The sequence below is a fragment of the Tupaia chinensis genome, unplaced genomic scaffold, assembly GCF_000334495.1.
Source record: "Tupaia chinensis unplaced genomic scaffold, TupChi_1.0 Scaffold000088_1, whole genome shotgun sequence".
Taxonomy (NCBI): Eukaryota; Metazoa; Chordata; class Mammalia; order Scandentia; family Tupaiidae; genus Tupaia; species Tupaia belangeri.
This window is the reverse complement of record NW_006159550.1, coordinates 4,926,454-4,948,420: the sequence shown is the minus strand read 5'-3', so window position 1 is coordinate 4,948,420 and position 21,967 is coordinate 4,926,454. Positions and strand designations below refer to the sequence as shown.

The 21,967-nt window shown below is 42.7% G+C and overlaps 2 pseudogenes and 1 gene segment (V, D, J or C); 2 read left to right on the top strand and 1 right to left on the bottom strand.

The window, feature by feature from the left end:
- LOC102483721 (T-cell receptor gamma chain C region C10.5-like) overlaps nucleotides 1-12,992 on the bottom strand; it is a 148,133-nt gene extending 135,141 nt beyond the window's left edge. The window contains 1 exon segment of the C gene segment in view: nucleotides 12,783-12,992. Within this exon segment, the coding sequence occupies nucleotides 12,783-12,882 (100 nt within the window).
- On the top strand, nucleotides 1,555-1,664 carry LOC114006829 (uncharacterized; annotated as a pseudogene).
- Nucleotides 5,731-7,762, top strand: LOC102483310 (YTH domain-containing protein 1-like; annotated as a pseudogene).
- Nucleotides 12,993-21,967: the final 8,975 nt, after the last annotated feature.

Sequence of the window (21,967 nt, the reverse complement as noted above, 5' to 3'; positions counted from 1 at the left end):
AATAGCCTGGATTACCTGAGAGCCCCTCTGAGTACAGGAGAAGTCTCCATCTTCAAGACCAGGAGGGCAGGCTTGGAGGACCCCACGTTCATTTTAGCTGCATTCTGTCCTTGCCTAAGTCCTGTGAGCAGACATGGCCTCTGTTCTTAGGGACAAAGGTCTGAATGTGGTCACTGTGGGCAACTGTCCATTCACAACTGTTCTCAGCTATCGGCCCAGTTAGAGAGGACAAGAGGGCTCAATGAAATGTGTTTAGAAAGAAATTTATAAACTGAGAATCACAAAGTATTATTACTTGTGGTTGTCTACTACTCTTTGAATCTCCTGAAAGTGTGTATGATTCACATCTATCCCTTTGCTGACGCTTTGTCCTCTACTTTTCTCATTTTCAAAACCATGAGAATGATGGGAAGCTTTAGGAGTTGTCTACAGTGCAAGATTCATAAAGGATTTTAAAAATAAAATGCAAAATGTATTGAATAATAAAATCTCATAGGAAATTTACAAGAAAGGGGTCAGCAGGTGGCATAGTGGTTAGAGGCACTGGACTCCTACATGGTTGACCAGGACCTAATATCTTATTGGAGGAAATTTAATATCTTAAATAGATCGAGTCTTCCAATCTATTAACATGGTATACCTCACCATTTATTTACTTTTTCTTACATTTTCTCATTATAAGGCATTATCTAAGCAATTGTATCAACTTTTAATGTGTTATTTTATTAATCTTCTTAACAGTTCATTCAGATCAATATTACATTCTTCAGTTTTATTAAATGAAGAAAATGAATCAAAGATTTGTTAACTTATTTATCCAAAATCATATAGCTAACACAGGCAGTATGAGTATGTAAAAATGGGTCATTGAGCAAACATTGAGAAATAGGGAAACACAATAAAAACAAATGTCACCTATAGCATATCACATTAGGGCCGTCACTGACATATATTTTCTGTAAAGGACCAAATAGCAAATATTTTAAGCTTTATGTGTCATGGTTGTAACTATTCAACTCTGTCATTTGGATTCAAAAGTCTCTAAACACCACATGTGAACAAAAACCAAGGCTTTCAGTAGGTCTTCATTTTCAAAACTGGGGTTTGCTGGGCATGGACATAGGTTGCTGACCCTCTGTTCCATGATAACCACTATTACAATTAGGGTTTACTGTATTTCTTTTTTTTCCCCTAAAAATGTAGAATAGTAAAATGATTAGGTGGGAAAACATTATTATAAGACAACTTTCAGTGCACCTCATGAATTTAATTACTCTATATTGTTACATAACTAATCTTATTAATAAATACATGAATCAATAAATATTGAAGGTATCATGCATTTATTTTTAAATAATAGAAGACTTTTGTTACAATATATAAAATCTGACCCAGTTGTAAGAGCATGCACTTAAGAGACTGTGCATCTGGCCAGGGACCACATGGAAGGCCTCGGATCAATTGCTACTCCAACCTGAAGACAGAGCAGTGGTGCACACATGCAATCCTAGGGAACCCAGAGGTGGAGAAAAGAGGATTGTAAAACAGTGAGACATTTTGTTTTAAAAAAAAAAGTTAAAGTGTGATGATTGTGTTTTCATGCTGAGTGGGAGACGTGCCTCTCTCAAACCTCATTACAACGCTGGCACAGTGGCCATCTGACAGGGGAAAAAAGGATCAATTCTGTGGAAATTCCAAGAAGTTTTAAAACACTAATAATTTCAGAGACATCATTCTTTTATGTTATTTTATTTCTTATTTTGAAAGAGTGAGATTTTTGCCACAGGGCCTATATACTCACCCAAGAGACAGAAACGAGAAAGAGAGGAGAAAAAAAAAAATACCTCCTCCTACCCCCAGGGAGAACAGCACACCACATTCCCTTGTCCTGCGATCACCTCCTGAGATTTTGTACATGCAAGCAGAAGTGGTTGGCAAGAGTTTCAAACCTCAGATTTCAAACCTCAGGTCTGGTTCTACATGTATGGTCGATTGTGTGAGAATCCAGCACCTTAATCACTGCACCACCTACTGGCCCCTGTAGAGATATCATTCTAAAGTTTAGCAAATTATTTCCAGTTTACTCTTTTGTCAAGATAAACATGTATTTGAGGGGCTACTGTAATAACCAGTTCTATACTTCACATTCTCCTTGTTAATATATGATAAATATTTTCAATTTTACTTAAAATTCTTCAAAACACATTGCTTTGTTGTTTGTTTTTTCTTTAGAGGAATTTTTGCTGTAGGCCACATATATCTCTCACCAGAGAGACTGATAGAGACAGAGAAAAAGTGATAAATAACCACCCAAGGGAATGGCAATGCAAGCAATCCCTTCTCTCCCATTCTCCTCTAAAGATTCTGGGTACCCACATGCCAGGCATGAGTTTCAAGCTACCAGGTCTAGACTCAGACCATGGGTTGTCATGTGAGACTCTAGCACCTTAACCACTATGTCACTTGATGGCTTTAAACACATTGTTCTTAATGTCCACGTACTAATTTGTCAGTTTAAAACTCTATATATGAGCTGTCCTTTTCCTTCCTTTTGATGACTGTAGAGGTCACCAAGTTTCCATTCCGTAAATATTTCAGGGTTAGTGGAAACGTACAGGTGTTTCATTTCCTGATATCGCACCCTGTGTGCCCACTGCTGTTAGACCCCACACTGCTCTTCTGAGACTAAATGACATCAAACAGCTCAAAGACTTACACAGATACTGTGAAAACTTCAATTCCATTTTTTCATTTATGTCTTTCTGGGAAGCGCTCATGTTCTCAGACTCATATGAGAGGCCTTCGAAAAGATTATGAAAAATACATGTAATAAAACTACTGCGCCTGAATTTTAAAAATGCACAAAAATAAACATTCTTTTATGCTATTTGTGATGACGTTTTGAAAAGGTGAGGTCTGACTCTCCAGGGTGCTCAGGTGACTCCCACCATGTGCCAGAGTCAGGCGCCAAGACAGACAGGGTGTGGGACTAAGGATCCCGATTGTGTCCCTGGGAAGAGTCTGGCTTGGAGCCATGATCTTTGAGTGACCTGCTATTTCCTGATTAGGCCTTACTAGCATCTCGATCCTCAGTAGTTCAACCTGATCCTTAAAAGGGAAAAATAAAAACCTAATTCACTGTGGCTCCAAGCCTTGCATTGCCATTCCCTTGGGTGGTTATTTATCACTTTTTCTCTGTCTCTATCAGTCTCTCTGGTGAGAGATATATGTGGCCTTGCCTCTGATTAAAATAGCTCAGTGGTGACTCAAAAGAGTCAGGAAAATGGAGGAAGGGCTTGCAGAAGAAACCCATCAACTTCAGAAAGTGTTGGAGGTCATTTTTAGTTGGCATAAATGTGGCAAGCATTCCCTTATTTTTGATCATTTAATCAGAGTTGGGATTATTTCACTACTTTACATTGATTTATGATTTTAGAAGACATTTTTAAAATAGCTCAGTGGTGACTCAAAAGAGTCAGGAAAATGGAGGAAGGGCTTGCAGAAGAAACCCATCAACTTCAGAAAGTGTTGGAGGTCATTTTTAGTTGGCATAAATGTGGCAAGCATTCCCTTATTTTTGATCATTTAATCAGAGTTGGGATTATTTCACTACTTTACATTGATTTATGATTTTAGAAGACATTTAGAACACAGGGATATATTAGATCTATACTAGTTTATAAAGCACTCTAATCTTTTATACAAATGGAGATCTCTATTATGTCATTTGTTTTATTGCACACTGTATTGGTGATTTGCTTAATGAGTCAACAAGTACTGAGAATCTTTCACTTAACCTCAAGAACAAAAGCATTACAAATAATCCCTACGCTCCTGTTGAGGCATAGGCCATAAAAGTAGAGGATTTAGTGATGATCTTTCAAAACTTGCCCAGTTTCCTGTTCGTTATTGAAGCAAAACGACATCCTGTTCTGTTGGAGATGGGAGCTGGTGGCTTTGCAGAAAGTGAAATGAAATTAACCAGGTAACATTGTCTCTTGGCTCCCCAGCTTATTCTACTTATTTGAGGGCAAATAAGCCCCCTAAGGCCATCTGCTTGATTTTCTTTCTTTGCTCTCCCAGATAACTCTCCACCTTTCTCTGCCTCAAGTCTGACCCCCACAGTAATGAGCTTCCCCATCCTCCAGGTGTTTGGAGAACCACCAAGGGAAGCAGCAGGAGCTGGGAAGTGAGAAGATAGTGAGGTCGGGTTTCCTCCCTGACAGGGCCTGAGCATGGGTGCATCCCCCCACTGCGGTCAATACATTGAGCCATCTACCCCATGGCCAGTGGTTTACGTCCAGAACCCAAAAGGTGGAGAGGAAATTCAGACCTTGTACCTCAACTGACCTACTGGAAAAATGTCTTTCCTTCTCCCAGGCTGGGTGCACAGTATGTGAAGTCCTAGTGCCCGAGGAAGGCTTTCATCAGATGACATAGCCATGATTCTTCTGACTTCGACTTCTATTGGCCAAAATTAACTACAAATAAGAGTGACGATGTCCTTTACTACAACCCATAGGAGTTGTCTCTTGGGGCACAGAGTGAGATGAAGAAATGGACAGTGGATCTCAAGATGGAAACAGAAGACATTCAGTAGAATCCATATCTCTTGCCCCTCAATTTAAGCTCTTTACCCTGGCTGAGTGTGAAATCTGTGTTCTCAAAGATATGGCACACATAGTCTAGTTTGAAAGCCAATGTTCTTGTCATCCTCAAGGTGGAAATCACAGGTGGATGATTTTCTAGCAACTCTGTGAAAGATAGAGGATCATGTCCTTTGGCAGTGCACATGCCAGTCAACTACACAAAGGGAAGACCTTGCTCTGATCGGGGCGACCTGTGCTCTATTCTGCTCACACTACCATATCTGCAGCTGGACAAATAAATCAGGAGAGAAACCAAAGACGTCACAGCACAGTGTTACTCAGATTGAGCACCTTTACCATCATTTGTACTACTTGGATATCTGTACTAGGGAAGAAAGACTGAGTCAAGAAGGGTAAGTGATAGAGGCTGACTAACCGATGGGCCTGTGCAACTGCTGCCGGGGCTACAGTGTCTACATGAGCCGTGTCCCGGGGGCAGAATAAGAGTGACGATGTCCTTTACTACAACCCATAGGAGTTGTCTCTTGGGGCACAGAGTGAGATGAAGAAATGGACAGTGGATCTCAAGATGGAAACAGAAGACATTCAGTAGAATCCATATCTCTTGCCCCTCAATTTAAGCTCTTTACCCTGGCTGAGTGTGAAATCTGTGTTCTCAAAGATATGGCACACATAGTCTAGTTTGAAAGCCAATGTTCTTGTCATCCTCAAGGTGGAAATCACAGGTGGATGATTTTCTAGCAACTCTGTGAAAGATAGAGGATCATGTCCTTTGGCAGTGCACATGCCAGTCAACTACACAAAGGGAAGACCTTGCTCTGATCGGGGCGACCTGTGCTCTATTCTGCTCACACTACCATATCTGCAGCTGGACAAATAAATCAGGAGAGAAACCAAAGACGTCACAGCACAGTGTTACTCAGATTGAGCACCTTTACCATCATTTGTACTACTTGGATATCTGTACTAGGGAAGAAAGACTGAGTCAAGAAGGGTAAGTGATAGAGGCTGACTAACCGATGGGCCTGTGCAACTGCTGCCGGGGCTACAGTGTCTACATGAGCCGTGTCCAGGTGGCAGCAGGGGAGGCAGAGGCAGCAGCAGAAACCAGAATGGAGCAATGGCTGCCAACATCTGGGAGGAGAAAGATGAACTTAATGTTCTAGATGACATTTTGACTGAAATGCCAGAACAGGATGATGAACTATATAATCCACAGAGTGAGCAAGATAAAAATGAGAAAAAGGGATCAGAAAGAAAAAGGTGATGGAATGGGATCTACAGACACCAAGCAACAAAAGCCTGTGTCCATTCAAGACAGCTTATTTCTAAGCCAATGAGATCATCTGTTAGCAATAACAAAAGAATAGTTAGTGCAAAGGGAAGGTTGCTCACAGAGTATAAAAATGAGGAATATCAAAGATCTGAAAGAAACAAGCATCTGGGCGCTGATCAGAACATTCATCTATCAATCAGTGCCTCTAGAGAACCTTATAAGAGTCAACCTGAAAAAACTTGTCTTCATGAAAGGAGGACCAAATCTTCTACACCAGATGGTTCTGAGAGAATTGGGCTTGAGGTGGATAGATGTGCAAGCAGACCCAACCAGTCTTCTAAGGAAGAAGTGAACTGTGAAGAATATGACTCTGACCATGAAACTGGCAACAGTGGTTCTTCTGATGAGCAAGGCAAGAACCCTGAAAATGAGGAGGAAGGGGTGGAAGAAGATGTGGAAGAAGATAAAGAGGTAGAAGATGATGCAAGGAAGATGAAGAGGTGGATGAAGATGGAGAAGAGGAAGAGGAGGAGGAGGAAGAGGAAGAATATGAACAGGATGAGAGAGACCAGAAGGAAGAGGGAAATGATTATGACACTCAAAGTGAGGCCAGAGACTCTGGTTCTGAATCAGTTTCCTTCATAGATGTGTCTGTTAGATCTGGTTCAGGAACAGATGAATCAGAAGAGGAAAAGAAGGAAAGGAAAAGAGCCAGAGGCCTACCTCCAATTGTTTTTGATAGAGTCATGCAGGTTCAGAAAAGAAGCATGAGAAATTATTATCTTCTGTTTATGCCATCCGAAAAGATCAAACCAGTAAACTCAGATATGTTCTTCAGGATGCAAGATTTTTCCTCATAAAGAGGAACAACCATGAAAATGTGACTCTTGCAAAAGCTAAGGGTGTTTGGTCAACACTGCTTGTAAATAAAAAGAAATTAAATGTTGCATTCAGGTATGCTAGGAGTGTCTTCTTAATATTTTCTGTAAGAGAGAGTGGAAAACTTCAAGGGTTTGCAAGACATTCTTCAGAATCACATCCTGGAGGATCTCCTATATGCTCAGTGCTTTTTTTTTTGCAGGAATGAGGGCTAAAATGCTGGGAGTTGTTTTTAAAATTGACTCAATATGCAGGCCTGAATTACCTTTCACTAAGTCCACTCATCCCAATCCTTGGAACTAACATAAGCCAGTAAAGATTGGACGTGATGGACAGAAAATTGAACTCCAGCATAGTACCCAGCTTTGTCTTCTATTTCCCCCGATGAAAGTATTGACTTGTATCAGGTCATTCAAAAAATGTGTCACAAGAGAAGAATGCATTCTCAGCCCAGATCAAGAGGACATCCATCCCGTCGAGAACAAGTCTGGGATGTGGGAAGGCGTCGACCACACAATACCAGGAAGTAGACAGTTTTACAAATCTTATTCCCAACAGACACCTTTCAGTAGTTTGCCGAGATGTGTTTTTAAATGGGTCCTACAATGATTATGCAAGGAAATTTCATAACATGGGACCACCACCACCTTGGCAAGGAATGCCCCCTTACCTGGAGTGGAACAGCCTCCACACCATCCTTATTATCAGCACCATGTGCTCCTCCCCCTTACTCAGGACATCATCCCGTACCACACGAAGCACAAAACAGAGATAAATGAGTACACGATTATGATACGAGGACGGATGATTTCTTTCACCACACACAAGTTGTTGTCAGTAGCCTGAGAAGTAGACCTCATGAAAGAGATCAGGAATGAGAGCTAGACCATCCTAGAGATCACAGAAAACATAGCGAGATAGAGGACGTGATAGAGAAAGAAAGAGATTATGTGATCAGGACAGAGAACAAGGGGAGAGAGGTCGATAACAAAGATAATGTGCTTTGGGAAGCACTGATTGTTTAAATTTTTTAAAAACTTGTGTTTTGGGACCAGCAGTTAGCGTAATGGCTATGTCGCTGGACTCCCACGTAGTCGACCGCGGTTCGCATCCTGGACCCGGCAGCTTAAACTCACGCCGGGCACGTGTGCATGCGTGCCCAAGATACTGAGAGGAGAATGGAGGAGCAGGGATTGTGGTGTGGCCATGCCCCAGGGGGGTGATTTCTCACTTTTTGCCTCTCTGCCTTTCTCTATCCCGCGTGGACCGCGCCCTATGGTGAAAAAGCGCAAACAAAAAAAAAAAAAAAAAAAAACCTTGTATTTTGTGAGTGTGTCTGTTTACAAGTAGTAAATTTATTTTCAGCTGTCTACTTAAAAGTTCATTGTGTAGAAGGATTTGTTAGGACCCCTTTGTTCCAAGCATGTAGTATAATAAGAACTGAAAAACACAAATTCACCAAAAATGCACAGTTGACAGTTGACACTGATTGAAACAGAATGGAACAGTCCAAAAATGTAGATATTAATTCATTCTCCATAGATGTTCATCTTATAGTATGTTCATCCTGTAGTTAGTTTTTGTTTGTTTTCTTTCTTTTGGATCTCGGTCAATAACTGCCATATATTTTGCTTTGCTGTGTTTCTACATGTAGTTCCACCGGTTCAGTAAAAATCATGCTGCTATCGAGTATGAAGATACTGAAGTACGATAATTTGACTACATGGCAGTGTTGTACCATCTTCGTGATTTCTTCCTTTCCCTCATTTTTTAAAAACTTATAAAGTCCTTTTTTTATTTTTTTAGTCTTCAATGATGATAACAATATTAAGAAGACACTACTATCTAGTTTTTAATCTTTTAAAATAAAAAATGTCTGTGTTCAATAGCGTGGCTTATGCTATCGGCTAGCCTTCCTCTCTAAACACTTACACGTTGGCTTGGAATGCTCATAAGCAGCATGTGGAGCAGCAGAAGAAAATTCCCATATTCTACATTGCTACTGTTCTGATAAAATAAACTGGTAAGGACTGACCAAAAAAAAAAGTAACAAATATCATCTTTAAGACAATTTAGAAACTACAGACATAGCGCAGAAAAAATACCCACAATCCCAGTATCTACAGGTGATCACTCCAATCTCTGTGCCCTCCATTCTACCCCGGCTGCCTTTTTCTGAGAAGCTTATAAATTGAAAGCAAAGAAACCCAAGACGGCTAAAGTAAATTTCCAGGAGGGAGTGGCAATTCATTGTTAACCCACTTCTATGGACTGACTTGCATATTTTGCCGTTTGGACTGCTGTATCCACTTTCCCTGGCTAATGCCTGTTCATATGCTGGGGCTCAGCTCAGATACTGTCTCCTCCAGGAAGACTCCCGCATCCAGGAAAGCAGCGACAGACCTCTTCCTAATTGTTTTGCAATAGCATTACCTAGTGCCTCTGGTAGGTACTGCTACAACCCTTCCTGCCCCAGCCTAGCTTATTTACTCAGAGTTCCTTTCCAGTGGGATGAGACCATGTGTAAATCATCATTGTCTTTCCAGGTCAACTGAATGACTGAAAGAGCGAAGGAACAAATGGGTGAATGAACATGGAAGTATTTCTTTTCCATCTTATGGCAATGAAACATCACCATTTAAAATACAATTATTTTTGGACCAGCGGTTAGCGTAATGGCTATGTCGCTGGACTCCCACATAGTAGACCGCGGTTTGAGTCCCGGACCTGGTGGCTTAAACTCACTCCTGACACGTGTGCGTCTGTGCCCAAGATCCCGAGAGGAGAATGAAGGAGAAGGGATTGTGGCGTGGCCATCCCCTCTGGGGGGTGATTTCTCGCTTTCTATCTCTCTGCCTCTCTCTGTCTGCCTGGTGAGCGCATGCGCCCTATAGCAATAAAAAAAAAAGACTCTAAAAAAAAAATACAATTATTTTAGGGCAATTTATGCTATAGGGCATGTGCACTCGCCAGAGACACAGAGAAAGACAGAGAGAAAATAAGAAATCACCTCCCTCCCCTTCCCCCCACCAGACAGGGGATTGGCCACACTATAATCCCTTCTCCTCCATTCTCTTCTTGGGATTTTGGGTGTGCACACACTTGGAGTGAGTTTCAAGCATCTGGGCCCAGGAATCGAACCATGATTGGCCGTGTGGGTGTCTAGCACCTTAACCACTACATTACGTCCTGAACCCTAAAATATAACATTTAAAAACAGTTACCAATGAGGCCAAGAGGTGGCGAGGAGGTTAAGGTGGCTGGATTCTACATATCTGACTGTGTGGTTCAATACCTGGACTCAGTGATTTGAAAATCATGCAGGGCATCTGTGTGTGTTCAAAACTTCAAAAGGAGAATGGAGGAAAAGGAATTGTGCTATGGCCATCCCCCGCAAGGAGTGATTTCTCACTTTCCTTTTCTTTGTTTCACTCCAGCAAGTATATAGGCCCAACAGCAAATACCCTAAAATACACACACACATCCCAGAAATGTCAGAAAAAGAATTCAAGATACTCATTTTAATAAAACTCAATGAGATGTAAACAAACATAGACACCCAATTCTAGTAAATAAGAAACTTTTTCTTAACTTGAAGGAGGAACTCCATAAAGAGACACTCTGAAAACGAATCAAACAGAACTTCTCTAGATAGAGAATATGATATGGGAATCATAAACTCCCTGGAAAGTATTGACCACAGATTAGACCACATAAAAGAAAGAATCTCTGACCTAGAAGATGAAACTTCAGTTTAGTCCAAACAACTGAAAAGAATAACCATTAAAAATGAGGACTACAGGGAACTAGCAGTTAGCGTAATGGCTATGTCACTGGATTCCCACATAGTCGACTGCGGTTCACGTACCGGACCCGGTGGCTTAAAACTCACACCGGGTGTGTGTGCGTGAGTGCCCAAGATCCTGAGAGGAGAATGGAGGAGAAGGATTGCGGCGTGACCATCCCCTCTGGAGGGTGATTTCTCGCTTTCTATCTCTCGGTCTCTCTCTGTCTGTCTGGAGCGGGCACACGCCCTATAGCGACAATCTCTCAAAAAAAAAAAAAAACCTGAGGACGACATATGGGAAATCTTAGACTCCCATAAACATCTGACTGTCCACATAACAGATATTCCAGAAGGTGAAGAGATGTGTAAAGACATAGAAAATGTCTTTCATAATATATTAGCTGAATTTTTTTTTCCAAATAGGTAAAAGCATAAAGACATTGATATCCAGGAAATACAAGAACATCAATTACATATAACAAGAAGATCCTCTCCCATGCACATCTAGCCAAACTGGCAAACATCAAAGACAATGACAATATTCTAAAAATGGCCCTAATGCTGGGCATGGTAGTACATCCTGTTATCCCAGCACCTTGGAGGCTGAGGCAGGAGGTGGTGCCATAGTGAGACCACTTCTTAAAAATAAATGGCAGGGAACCAGCAGTTAGCGTAATGGCTATGTCACTGGATTCCCACATAGTCGACCGCGGTTCACGTCCCAGACCCGGTGGCTTAAAAACTCATGCCGGGCGCGTGTGCGTGCGTGCCCAAGATCCCGAGAGGAGAATGGAGGAGAAGGGATTGCGGCATGACCATCCCCCCTGGGGGGTGATTTCTCGCTTTCTGTCTCTATGTCTCTCTCTGTCTGTCTGGCAAGCGCACGTGCCCTACAGTGAAAATCTCTCAAAAATAAATAAATAAATAAATAAATAAATGGCATAGCGGGCCAGCAGGTGGTATAGAGGTTAAGGCACTGGATCCCACATGACTAACTCCACAGTCCAAGTCCTGGACCCAGCACTCTGAAAATTATGCCAGTGCCTGTGTGTACATGCCCCAAGTCCTGAAGAGAGAATGGAGAAAGAATTGTAGCATGGCTATCCTCCGTGGAGGGTGATCGCGCTCTCTCTCTCTCTCTCTCTCTCTCTCTCCTGCTCTGGCAAGTGCACATGCCTGAGAGCAAAAATTTAAAAAAGAAAAAGAAGAAGGCACAGCTGTATAGGGTACTTCACAAATGAAGCTCGAAGGACTGAAGTTGCTCTGGATGAGGTGAACAGTGACGGATCGGTGACTATGACAGTCTATGGCAATCTGATTACAAGCACAAGGTTTTCATAAGGTTCAAAGGTTCATTCCACCATTTCACATGCTCCTAAAGAATGAATAATTATCACTCCTAGCCATGATCATTGGATAATTATTGAATAAAATATTCAATATGAGTACCCTTCCCATAATGCTCTCTTAAGGTCTCCCATAGTATATCGACCCCTGATGACCTTCTCTGTCATAGAAAGTAGGTGAATGCCTCTTCATCACCCCTAGAAGAGCTCAAAGAGAACTCTGCTGCCAGCCGGACTGCTTGACTAAGGTCTAACAATAGTAGCTTCATCTAAGGAAAGTCCTGGAGGATGACAGAGGGTAGGGCAAGCTGTTGACAGGGGAGTGGGATGTTGGGTGTGTGTGAGGCACTGAGCTCCAGAAGTCAGTTTGTTCAGCATAAAGTGAGGTCAGGGGCAGGAAGTGAGATGGGGCAGGTCTATCTTATACACCAGCCACGAGTTACATTTTCGGTGCAGCACAAGGCAGGTCTGAATCACTGTGCTGGGCCAGAAGGCACAGTAATACATTCCAGAGTCACTGTTTTCCAGATATCTGAGTACAAGTTCATAGTTATTCCCTGTGGTTTTATAAGCCTGGTATTTTTCTTGTCTGATTCCTGAATCCATCACAACTTTGGAGCTAGACTGTATTAAGTACAGAAGTCGTCGTGGAGCCTTCCCCTCCTGGAATTGGTACCAGTGGATGTAGCTGGCACTGACTTGTAAATTACAAGAGATTACAACAGTTGATCCAGTCTTCCCAGTGACAATCATTCTCCCTTCCAAGTTGGAAGATACTTGACTGGCTACAGTGGGTAAAACAAAACATATGGATGAATTCCTTAGAATATTTTGTATTGAAAAAACTAAAACTCATTAAGTATCTTTCTATACAATATACTTACCAGAAGCCAGGAAAGCTAAAAGTTGGACAAGAGCCCAGGGCATCCTCCCTTCCCAGGCCTTAGAAGGTGGGGCTGGGAGGGTCCCAGATGGCAAAGGCATAAAATATCCTCTCAAAACTCAGTTCCACCTAGAAAAAAAAAGAGAGCCCTAGGGCAGAAGACAGTAAGTTCGGGCTGGTCTTCCAGACTAGGCCACAGCAGAGAGAAGTCACTGAGGGTCTGTCTTAGAGGAACACCCAGCTATTTACCCAGCAGGGGTGGGCACTGGGGCCTGGGGGAGGAGCCCCTGCTGCTCTGTCACCCATTGCTGGAGCGCCCTCCTGTGGCAGGTGGGAGGAGGCTCCCTCCAGGAGAGAAGCCAGCAGCCCTGAGAGCCCAGAACTGAAGAGATTGAACCAAATATGGCAGGAAGCAGAACCAAGGATACAGCTGCCTGTTCCCTGGTGGAGGGAGCAGTCGACATCAGTTCACTCCCTGCATTCCGGAATATCAGTCTATCAGTGCCCTGCCATGGTCTTGTCCTGAGAGGAAACTTCTGCATCCTGGTCCTGAATCACCTTTCTTTGCACCTGTCACTAGGCAGTGAGGCGACCACCACCAGCAGATCTCAGAAGCTCTGAATCAGTTTTATTACAAGAAATGGGTATAAGGTCAGTTAGCCATACTTGATTCCGGTCCAAGGTAAGTGGACTTGTGTGTGTGTGTGTGTGTGTGTGTGTGTTGTGCACAAACCACTGTGTTACAGGATTTCTGTTCATCATCAAGTAAAGAGGCTTCCTCACCCAGGATTTCAAGATTAAATTAAAAGAAAACCAGTACAGGTCCAGCTGTGGAAGTGCATGCAAGTTGATACTGCTACCTGGAAGACTGAAGTTACCTGAGAGGCCTGGGTTCAATTCCTGGCCCATCCTAAAATCCAGGCATGGAGATGCACAAACAGTCCCAGCTACTAAGGAGGCTGAGGCAGGACTTGGTGACAGAGTGAGACTCAGTCTAAATAGAAAAAGTAAGGGGAAAAAAGCATGGGGTGCCATGGCATGCAGCACTTTGTGTATACCATAGACGGGATTGTACTTGCCGTTTACCTAAACTTCACATTCACCTGAGCTTTCTATTTTGTATCTGTCAACAGCATACTAAAAGTAAAGACTTTTGAAGAAATAAAGCTAGAACATCTAATAGAAGCAATTGTTTTTTCTCTAGGATGAGGGAGAAAAGATGGAAGGGAAATCTCGGATGGAAGCTAGCACCCCTAGGGCACCTTCTTTTATAGTTTTTCCCTTAGACCCATGTAAATGTTTTATCCACACAAACAAATCTTAATTAAAAATAAAAATAAAACCAATTTAAAAAATATAAATGATAAGAAATTATATAGTAAAGATTGCATAAACGAATGTAAAAATTTTATAGATTAATAAGTATGGCACAATCTGGGCGGGCCGGAGGGTGGTGTTGTAGTAAAGGGAGGGCTCTGAGAGGCTGCCCACAGGAGAAGGTGCCAGTGTGAAGCGAAGACCTTCCTGTACACGGGGTGGGCCTGTGCTCCTGATCCACACTGCCGAGGCTGTGGGTGACTGCAAAGTCAAAACCCCATTGGGGTGCTGTTTTTCTATCTCCCATTTATGAAAAAATGCGTGTATTGAAAACACAGAAACACGAACCCTTGTAATACGGACTTCACATCAATGTTGTTTACTTCTTTTGAAGCTGTCCTCAGGAAAACTAGACAGCAGTAATCCAGAAGAGAGCACTCAGCATCTCTACCCAGGTCTCTGAATTCTATGTCTCTCTGAAGGTGTGAGGACGTAGAGGAGAAATGGCTGAATCCAGGACTGGGGCTTGATACATTGTGGCCTTTGGTCATTTCTAGAGCGATGTAAGAAAAAGATTTCTGAGTGAAAGTCGTTATATATTCATTTTGCCAAGTTTTCTAGCTGCTTTACAAAAGAACAATTATTGACCTCATTACTTGGTCACAGCCTGGAACTTTCTATGGAACATAAAAAATATTTATTATTGTTTTAATTAAGGGTTGGCATCACTTCTGGCTCTCAGATCTTCCCGGGGTAGACCACCTCACTGTGGTTCAGACACCAGTGGCCCTGCGGGTGGGAAGGGAACCTGGGCACTGAAAGTCAGCGTGACCGTCACCCCAGACGGCTCTCAGAGAGAATGAGCAGTCACACCTCCCTGTCCACGTCTCTGAGGTTAGAGCAGTGGAAACTGTGAAGGGAAGCCTTCCAGCCATCACACACACATTTTTAAAGAATATTTATTTATTTATTTTTATTGTTATTATTATTATTTATCTGACCAAGGAGAAAGAGAGAGAGAGAGGGATAAAGGCCCTGGACCTCTATGATTACTGCGCACTAAATCTGGGCTGTATGGCATTCACGAGGTGAGGATGCGGACACGATCTTCTGTTACGATCTCAGCCACCCTTTGTCCTGCACCACGTCTGTCCAAGCGTGCGCGCTCGTCAGAGCACGTGTGCTTATTGAAGTGTGGTCTTTAACGAGATTGAAGTAGCTGTAGGGAGGCTGCTTTATCGTGCGGATTGACTGCACCTCTCACCTGCTGCGTCGTCAGCTCACGGGCTTTGCCTTACTCCCCTTCCCTGCGCATGGACAGAACATATACTTACACAGAGTATGCTAAGACCAGAACTTAACATGGCCTCTCCCTCAAACTATGCCACAACCCAGGTGTTGATGGTTCACCTCCTTCCAGTGTGTGTGTGTGTGTGTGTGTGTGTGTGTGTGTGTGTGTGCGTGTGTGTGTGTGCGTGTGTGTGTGCGTGTGTGTGTGTGTGCGTGTGTGTGTGTGTGTGTGTGTGTGTGCGCGTGATTCCACATCGCTGTGCTCGCGGTGCCTGTTGTTTTTAGCATACGTGATGGCAGAGTATATAGTTTTTAAACTATGTGTTTGCTTTGACTTTTTAATATACTTATATTCCATCTTGTCATAAACTACATATAAACACATTGTAAGAGAATGCAAGCTGGGGCAGCAGGTGCTATGTGGTTAAGGTGTCGTACTCCCATATGGCCTGCTACAGTTCAAGTCCCAGAGTTGGAGGCTTAAAAATCCCACCAGGCACATGCGTGTGCTCTCTTAACATTCCAGGAGGAGAATGGAGGAGAAAGGATTGTGGTGTGGCCATCCCCTCTGGTGGGTGACTTCTCACTGTCCCTCTCACTCTCTCTCTTTTTCTCTCTCTGGCAAGCTTATACGCCCTATGACAAAAATCCTAACAAAGTAAGTAAATAAAAGAGAATGCAAGATGTTTTTATGGAGACGTAATAATATTTACATTATTTATTGTTAATTTTGTTAACATACAATCATTATCATCTATTTACTGACATTTTCATGTCTATAGTGATGTTTTTAAAGAATTACTTTTTCTTTAACTTTATTTATTTATTTATTTTAATTTGACCAGAGAGGGACAGAGTGAGAGAGAGAGAAAAAGAGAGTGAGGGAAAGTGAGAAAGCAAGCCGTCACATTCAGGACTCGAACCATAGTCGGCCATGTGGGACTCCAGCACCGTTAACCACCACACCACCTGCTGGCCCCACTATAGTAATTTTTAGAGAAAACACACACATGTTGGATAAATTTTGGATTTCTTGGGGATAGATCCTAAGGAAAGAATTCCAGGGTGAAATGACCTGAAACATGGACAAAAATAATAATACACACGGCTGAGGAGACAGTGGTCCTGAACAGCGGATGGTGCTCACTGGCAGTGACCACAGGGGACCTTCCTCAGCACCAGAATGCAGAACCTACACTCTCACTCTAACCTGCTACCTACGTCGTTCACAGCAATTTTCAAAAATGCATAGATTAAGTTTCTCTTCCAAAGTTTAAATCAATTTTTTTACTTCATGTCTCAGATTTTTTTTGTCTTTCTTTCTAAAAATTTTATTTATTATTTTTTTTCCATTTGTGAGAGAGAAAGTGAAAAAACAAGAGAAAGACAGGCACCCCCAACAGGTTTTTTGTTGTTGTTGTTGTTGTTGTTTTGGAGAGATTTTCACTATAGGGCACGTGCGCTCGCCAGACAGACAGAGAGAGACATAGAGACAGAAAGCGAGAAATCACCCCCCAGGGGGGATGGTCACGCCGCAGTCCCTTCTCCTCCATTCTCCTCTCGGGATCTTGGGCACACACGCACACGCGCCCAGCGTGAGTTTTAAGCCACCGGGTCCGGGACATGAACCGCGGTCGACTACGTGGGAGTCCAGCAACATAGCCATTACGCTAACTGCTGATTCCCAACAGGTTTTTGACATCACAGTCCACCCCCAGCTTCGGTTACTCCAGACTGTGGGCTTTATTTTCCCATTCTACTCAGGGAGGTCTCTGGATGCAAACCCAGAACCTTCCTGTGGGTCCTTCTCACAGAGCGTGTTTTTCCACTGCACCACCATCCAGCCCCCGCAGTTCTTTACTAACACCATTTATTTCTCTTGTGTGTTTAGCTAAAGTACATATTGCTCTATGTACACCTTTAAAGAGTAATGTAACTCAAAGTAACAAAAGTATTATTATTTAAAGAGGGTTTTGCTATAGGGCATATGAGCTTGCTGGAGAGACAGAGAGAAACAGAGAGAAACCGAGAAATCACCCCGCAGGGGGGATGGTCATGCCTCTGCCCCTTCTCCTCCACTCTCTTCTTGGGATTTTGGGCATTCACACACGCAGCTGGCATGAGTTTTAAGCCACCAGGTCCAGAATTTAAACCATGGTCAACTACATGGGAGTCCTGCAATGTAACCATTACGCCATCGGTTGGTCCCATCAATGTATCAAAATTATTCATTTTTTGTTGACCTTCTGTGTTCGTTTTGCATTATGTATTTGGTCTAACGTGTTGGAGGGCAGGCCTTGTAGCCTGGGGGCTAAGTGAGCCAGAGCCCACATGGTTGAATATGATTCAGATCCCAGCCCCAGCAGCTTGAAAACCACGCCAAGCAAGAATGCATGGGAGCCCCAAATATGAACAGGATGGAGAAATGGAAGAACAGGGAATGAGCATGAACACACCCCAATAGAGGGTGATCCCTCTCTCTGTCTCTCTATCCATGGAGAAAGGATATGCCTTTTAGGAATTTAAAAAAAAAAAAGTTTCGGAATTACCAAAGGGGAACAAGGATTGTGAATACATTTAAATCATCATCAGATATTTTAGTTTACCACAAAGTCATATTTTTCTCAATGAGGAACAGTTCTAAAGTATTCAAAATACTACTTTTTTTAACTCATTAATGACTTTGAGTCCATTAACATTTTTCCTGCGTGTTTAACTGCCTTGTATCAAAAGAACTAAACTATATTGTGAGTTACATTTCAGACTTGAACATTCACCTTAGTACCTCATAGCAAGGCAGGACACCTGGAGTTGTCTTCTTCCCCTGTGCCACTCAGGAAGAACAGGATTGCCTGTGGTGCCGCTGGTGCTGGTGTGGGTGGAAACCGGCCTTTTGTAAGATCCGATCACCTCCATCTGGCCGGTTGTAAGAGTAGGCCAGATCTCAGGAATGCTGCTGGGAAATGCACTAGGAAGAGTCCCTTCCCATGGAGAAAGGGTGAGGAAAACCTCCTGTGTCTGGCCTCAGGACTGAAGCTCAGGCTCTCTGTGGTGTTGCAGGATGGAGCTGACTTGCACCAAGCCCCTAGCTGATGCCTGCGCTGGCTCTCGGGGCAATTCAACCTGAGAAGAACCCTCACCAGACATGCATGTCGATCTTGTAGGGTGGAGGCTGTCTTCATGAGAAGTCATGGTGGGCTGAGAATTGGCGATGGAGTTTTACCTCCTCTGGGACTGGACAATGAGTCTGAGCACCCACTCTGTCTCAGGCAGGGAGGGGCACCTGCCCCCTGTGCACAGTGCTGAGCACCCTCTTCTGACTGAAAAGCCTCACTCCCCTTTATCTGACGTTAGCATTATTGAGCTAAACAGGTCTTCAGTTGACTCCAGGCATTCTGTCTGCAGAGAACTTCATACAGCTCAGTGATGGCAGTCAGTGACACGGGAGCACCCGGGCATCTGCATCTCAGGGCTCGTGGGGAAGGAGCACATTTCTGTGTCCACAGGCACAGTTACCTGTATAGGTATTTGATCTTGTGGCTTCTGTCTACACTGAGAATATTAAACCAGATGCTACCAGCCGGTGTACATCAAATACCTCAGAAAAGCACAAACGTGGGATATTAGGGATTCTCTTAGTGCTGCCAGGTATCTTTCTCTGTTGCTCCCTCAGGACGGTGTCATGGGAGCAGACTGTGGCAGGGTCCCATCACCTCATCAGACCCCCAATTCACATAATGGCTAAAGACCTGACTGACCTTTAGCCCAGCCTCCCAACAGCATGAAGGGGAAGTTCTGAGCAATCTCCTGTGTGTGAAGATGGATGTTTTTCCATTAGCTGTGGCCTTTTGACAGTGAGCAAAGTTGGTGTGGTTTAACTGACTGATTTTCTCCTGCAGCACTCCAACTAGTAGGGGCTGGTTTGCCTCGGAGCCTTTTCCACAAATCAACCACAATTACTGAGCACGTAAACAAAGGAAGCCTGAGAATATAAAACACCATCAGCCACATCAGCGCCCCCCACACCCAGTCTGCCTCCACCACCACCACCACCACCACCACCGCTCCCCTCTGCGCCTCTGAGGGTCAGGGCAGCCCTGGTAAGGAGGGAAGGAAGTTGCTAAGAAATTTGAAACTACAGAAGACATTGCCTAGTACCTTGGGTACTAGTGAAATCAGCCCCAAATATGGTTTTTAGTGATTAAAATGTCCCCTCTACTTCTATACAAAAGTAGTTCCAAATCGAGAGTTCTGATCAATCCATATGTATCTAGGCACAGATGTAAGTTAAGTTTAATCTTTCTTATGTCTGGCTGAGCTTAAGAACCTGTTTCACAGAAACTAATTATGATTGTGCAAACAAAAAATTAAACTTTCCTCTTAAGTAAGACAATGTCTTATTTTTACTTTTACTTTAAAGTATTCACTAGAGATCATAGAAAAATATACAACTACTTATCAATTTTTAACCCACTTACAATATATTAATCATTTTGCTTTAATCTATTGCTGTGGAAATATATAGCAAGAGAATCATTCATATCAGGGTTATTGCCAAAAGTGGTCAAAGGACATGAACGAATATTATACACAAAAGATGGGCAAGCCTTAGCATACACAAAGTTTTTGATGTTCACTCCCAGGAAGAGAAAAGCAAATTAAAACCACAACGAGGCCTGCTGTGTGTAGCATCCCACTCTGTGATGCTGGACTCCCGCGGACGGCCAGGGCTCATTTCCTTGGTTCATCTGTGCACGCTGGGTGTGCGTACATGCCTGCGATCCTGCCGAGGAGGGCTCAGGGGATCAAGGCCTAAGACCTTATTGATGGTGCTTGTCTCTCTCTTTCTTTCTCTTGCTCTCTGATGAAATAATAAATAAATAAATAAATAAATACTTTTAAAATCAAAACAAGAGATACTGTACTTTACCTGTCAGGGGGACAAAACCCCGTGGCCTGGAAGCACAGTCTCAGCACTCACATATGGTGGTGGAGATGGAGAACAGAGCTCTCTCTGTGAAGGACGAGTTCATATTCCTATCAGTATCTCCAGAGCATGTGTTCAAAACAATGTAACAATTTTACATAATAAAAGATTGGAAATGATCCAATAGCCTACTTCAAGGAACTGATCTAGTATTCTATGTTCACCTTTAAAACGTCAGATGCTCTTTCCATGTCCCTGTCTAATGATGCAAAAGGAGTCTAGGATTTGTAGGTAAACATGAGCAGAGAATCCTGCACACGTGACCTGCTGTATCTATGAGTTCTGCAGCCACAGATTAAGCTACCATAGAGCAAAAACATTGGTAAAAAATAGAAAACTGTCCTCCATGGGAGCTGAGAACTAGTGCTTTCAGGGGAAAAGAGAAATGAAGATTTTCTGATGAGAATTCACCCTGGTAGAGCCCCCTCTATTGTTCCCTCTATATCTCTCTGTCTCTTTCTGTCTCTCTGTTTGTCTCTGTCTTTTCATTTTTTTTTAATTATTCAAGGTAAAGTATTTTCTTGGCTCTCAAATCCTCCCTTATCTTTCTGATAATCCCCTTTCCTCCCTCCCACTTAGGAGAGGCAAAAAGGGCAGGCCTTCAGAAGAAGACTGAGTCCTACATGGGAGCAGAGAACCAGCGCTTTCATTTTTTTTTTTTAATAAACAAATAAATTTTTTTCTTTCTCTTTTCTTTTTTTCCCATCTTTTTCTCTCTCTTCCTCTGTCTTCTTATCCTTTTTCTTTGACCTCATCACTTTGCTGCTCAGCCTTTACACACTTAGTGTCCAGATGGGTCTAAGTGAACAGTAGCCAAACAGCTGAATACCATTAAGGTCAACATATCCTCAATTCCCACTGAATCTGTGGCACAAAGGGAGAAAAATGGAATGGGAAAGTCACCTCCTCTTGCACAGCTCTGATCATTCAAATTGAATTAGAAATTAAGAAAAATGAATAACCCATCAGACAACTAAAAAATCACTGCAGAGGTACAATAAATATGAGAAACCAGGAAAATTCCTCTCCCTCAAGGGAAAAGAATAACTCCTCTTCACCCACAGACAGTACAATGGAACTCACAGAAATGTCTGATAAAGAACATGGAATATTCATAGTGACAAAGCTAACAGAGCTAGAAGAGAAGAGAGGCAATGAACTCAAGAGGCAGGAGAAAAGAACTAATGAGTTCCAGGAGGTGAGGAAGTTCTTGCAAGAGTTGAAAGAGGAAATACACACCATAAAAATAAATCAAATGGAACTGTTAGAGATGAAGGTTATCATACAGGAAGTCAAAATCCCCCTTGAAAGTATTAAAAGCAGACTAGATCATACAGAAAATCGAATCTCAGATGTAGAAGACGGAATCACTGGATTAGTAAAGTCCACCACAAAGATGAGAAAATAGCCCCCAAAATTGAGACTAATACACAAGAAATACTAGATATCATTAAACATCCAAACATCTGGATAATCGGTATCCCAAAAGGTGAATAGACTAATAAGGGCATTGATAATCTATACCATGAAATCCTGGAGGAAAACTTTTCCAAACCTATAAAGGCATTCAAAGATCCAGACCCAAGACATAC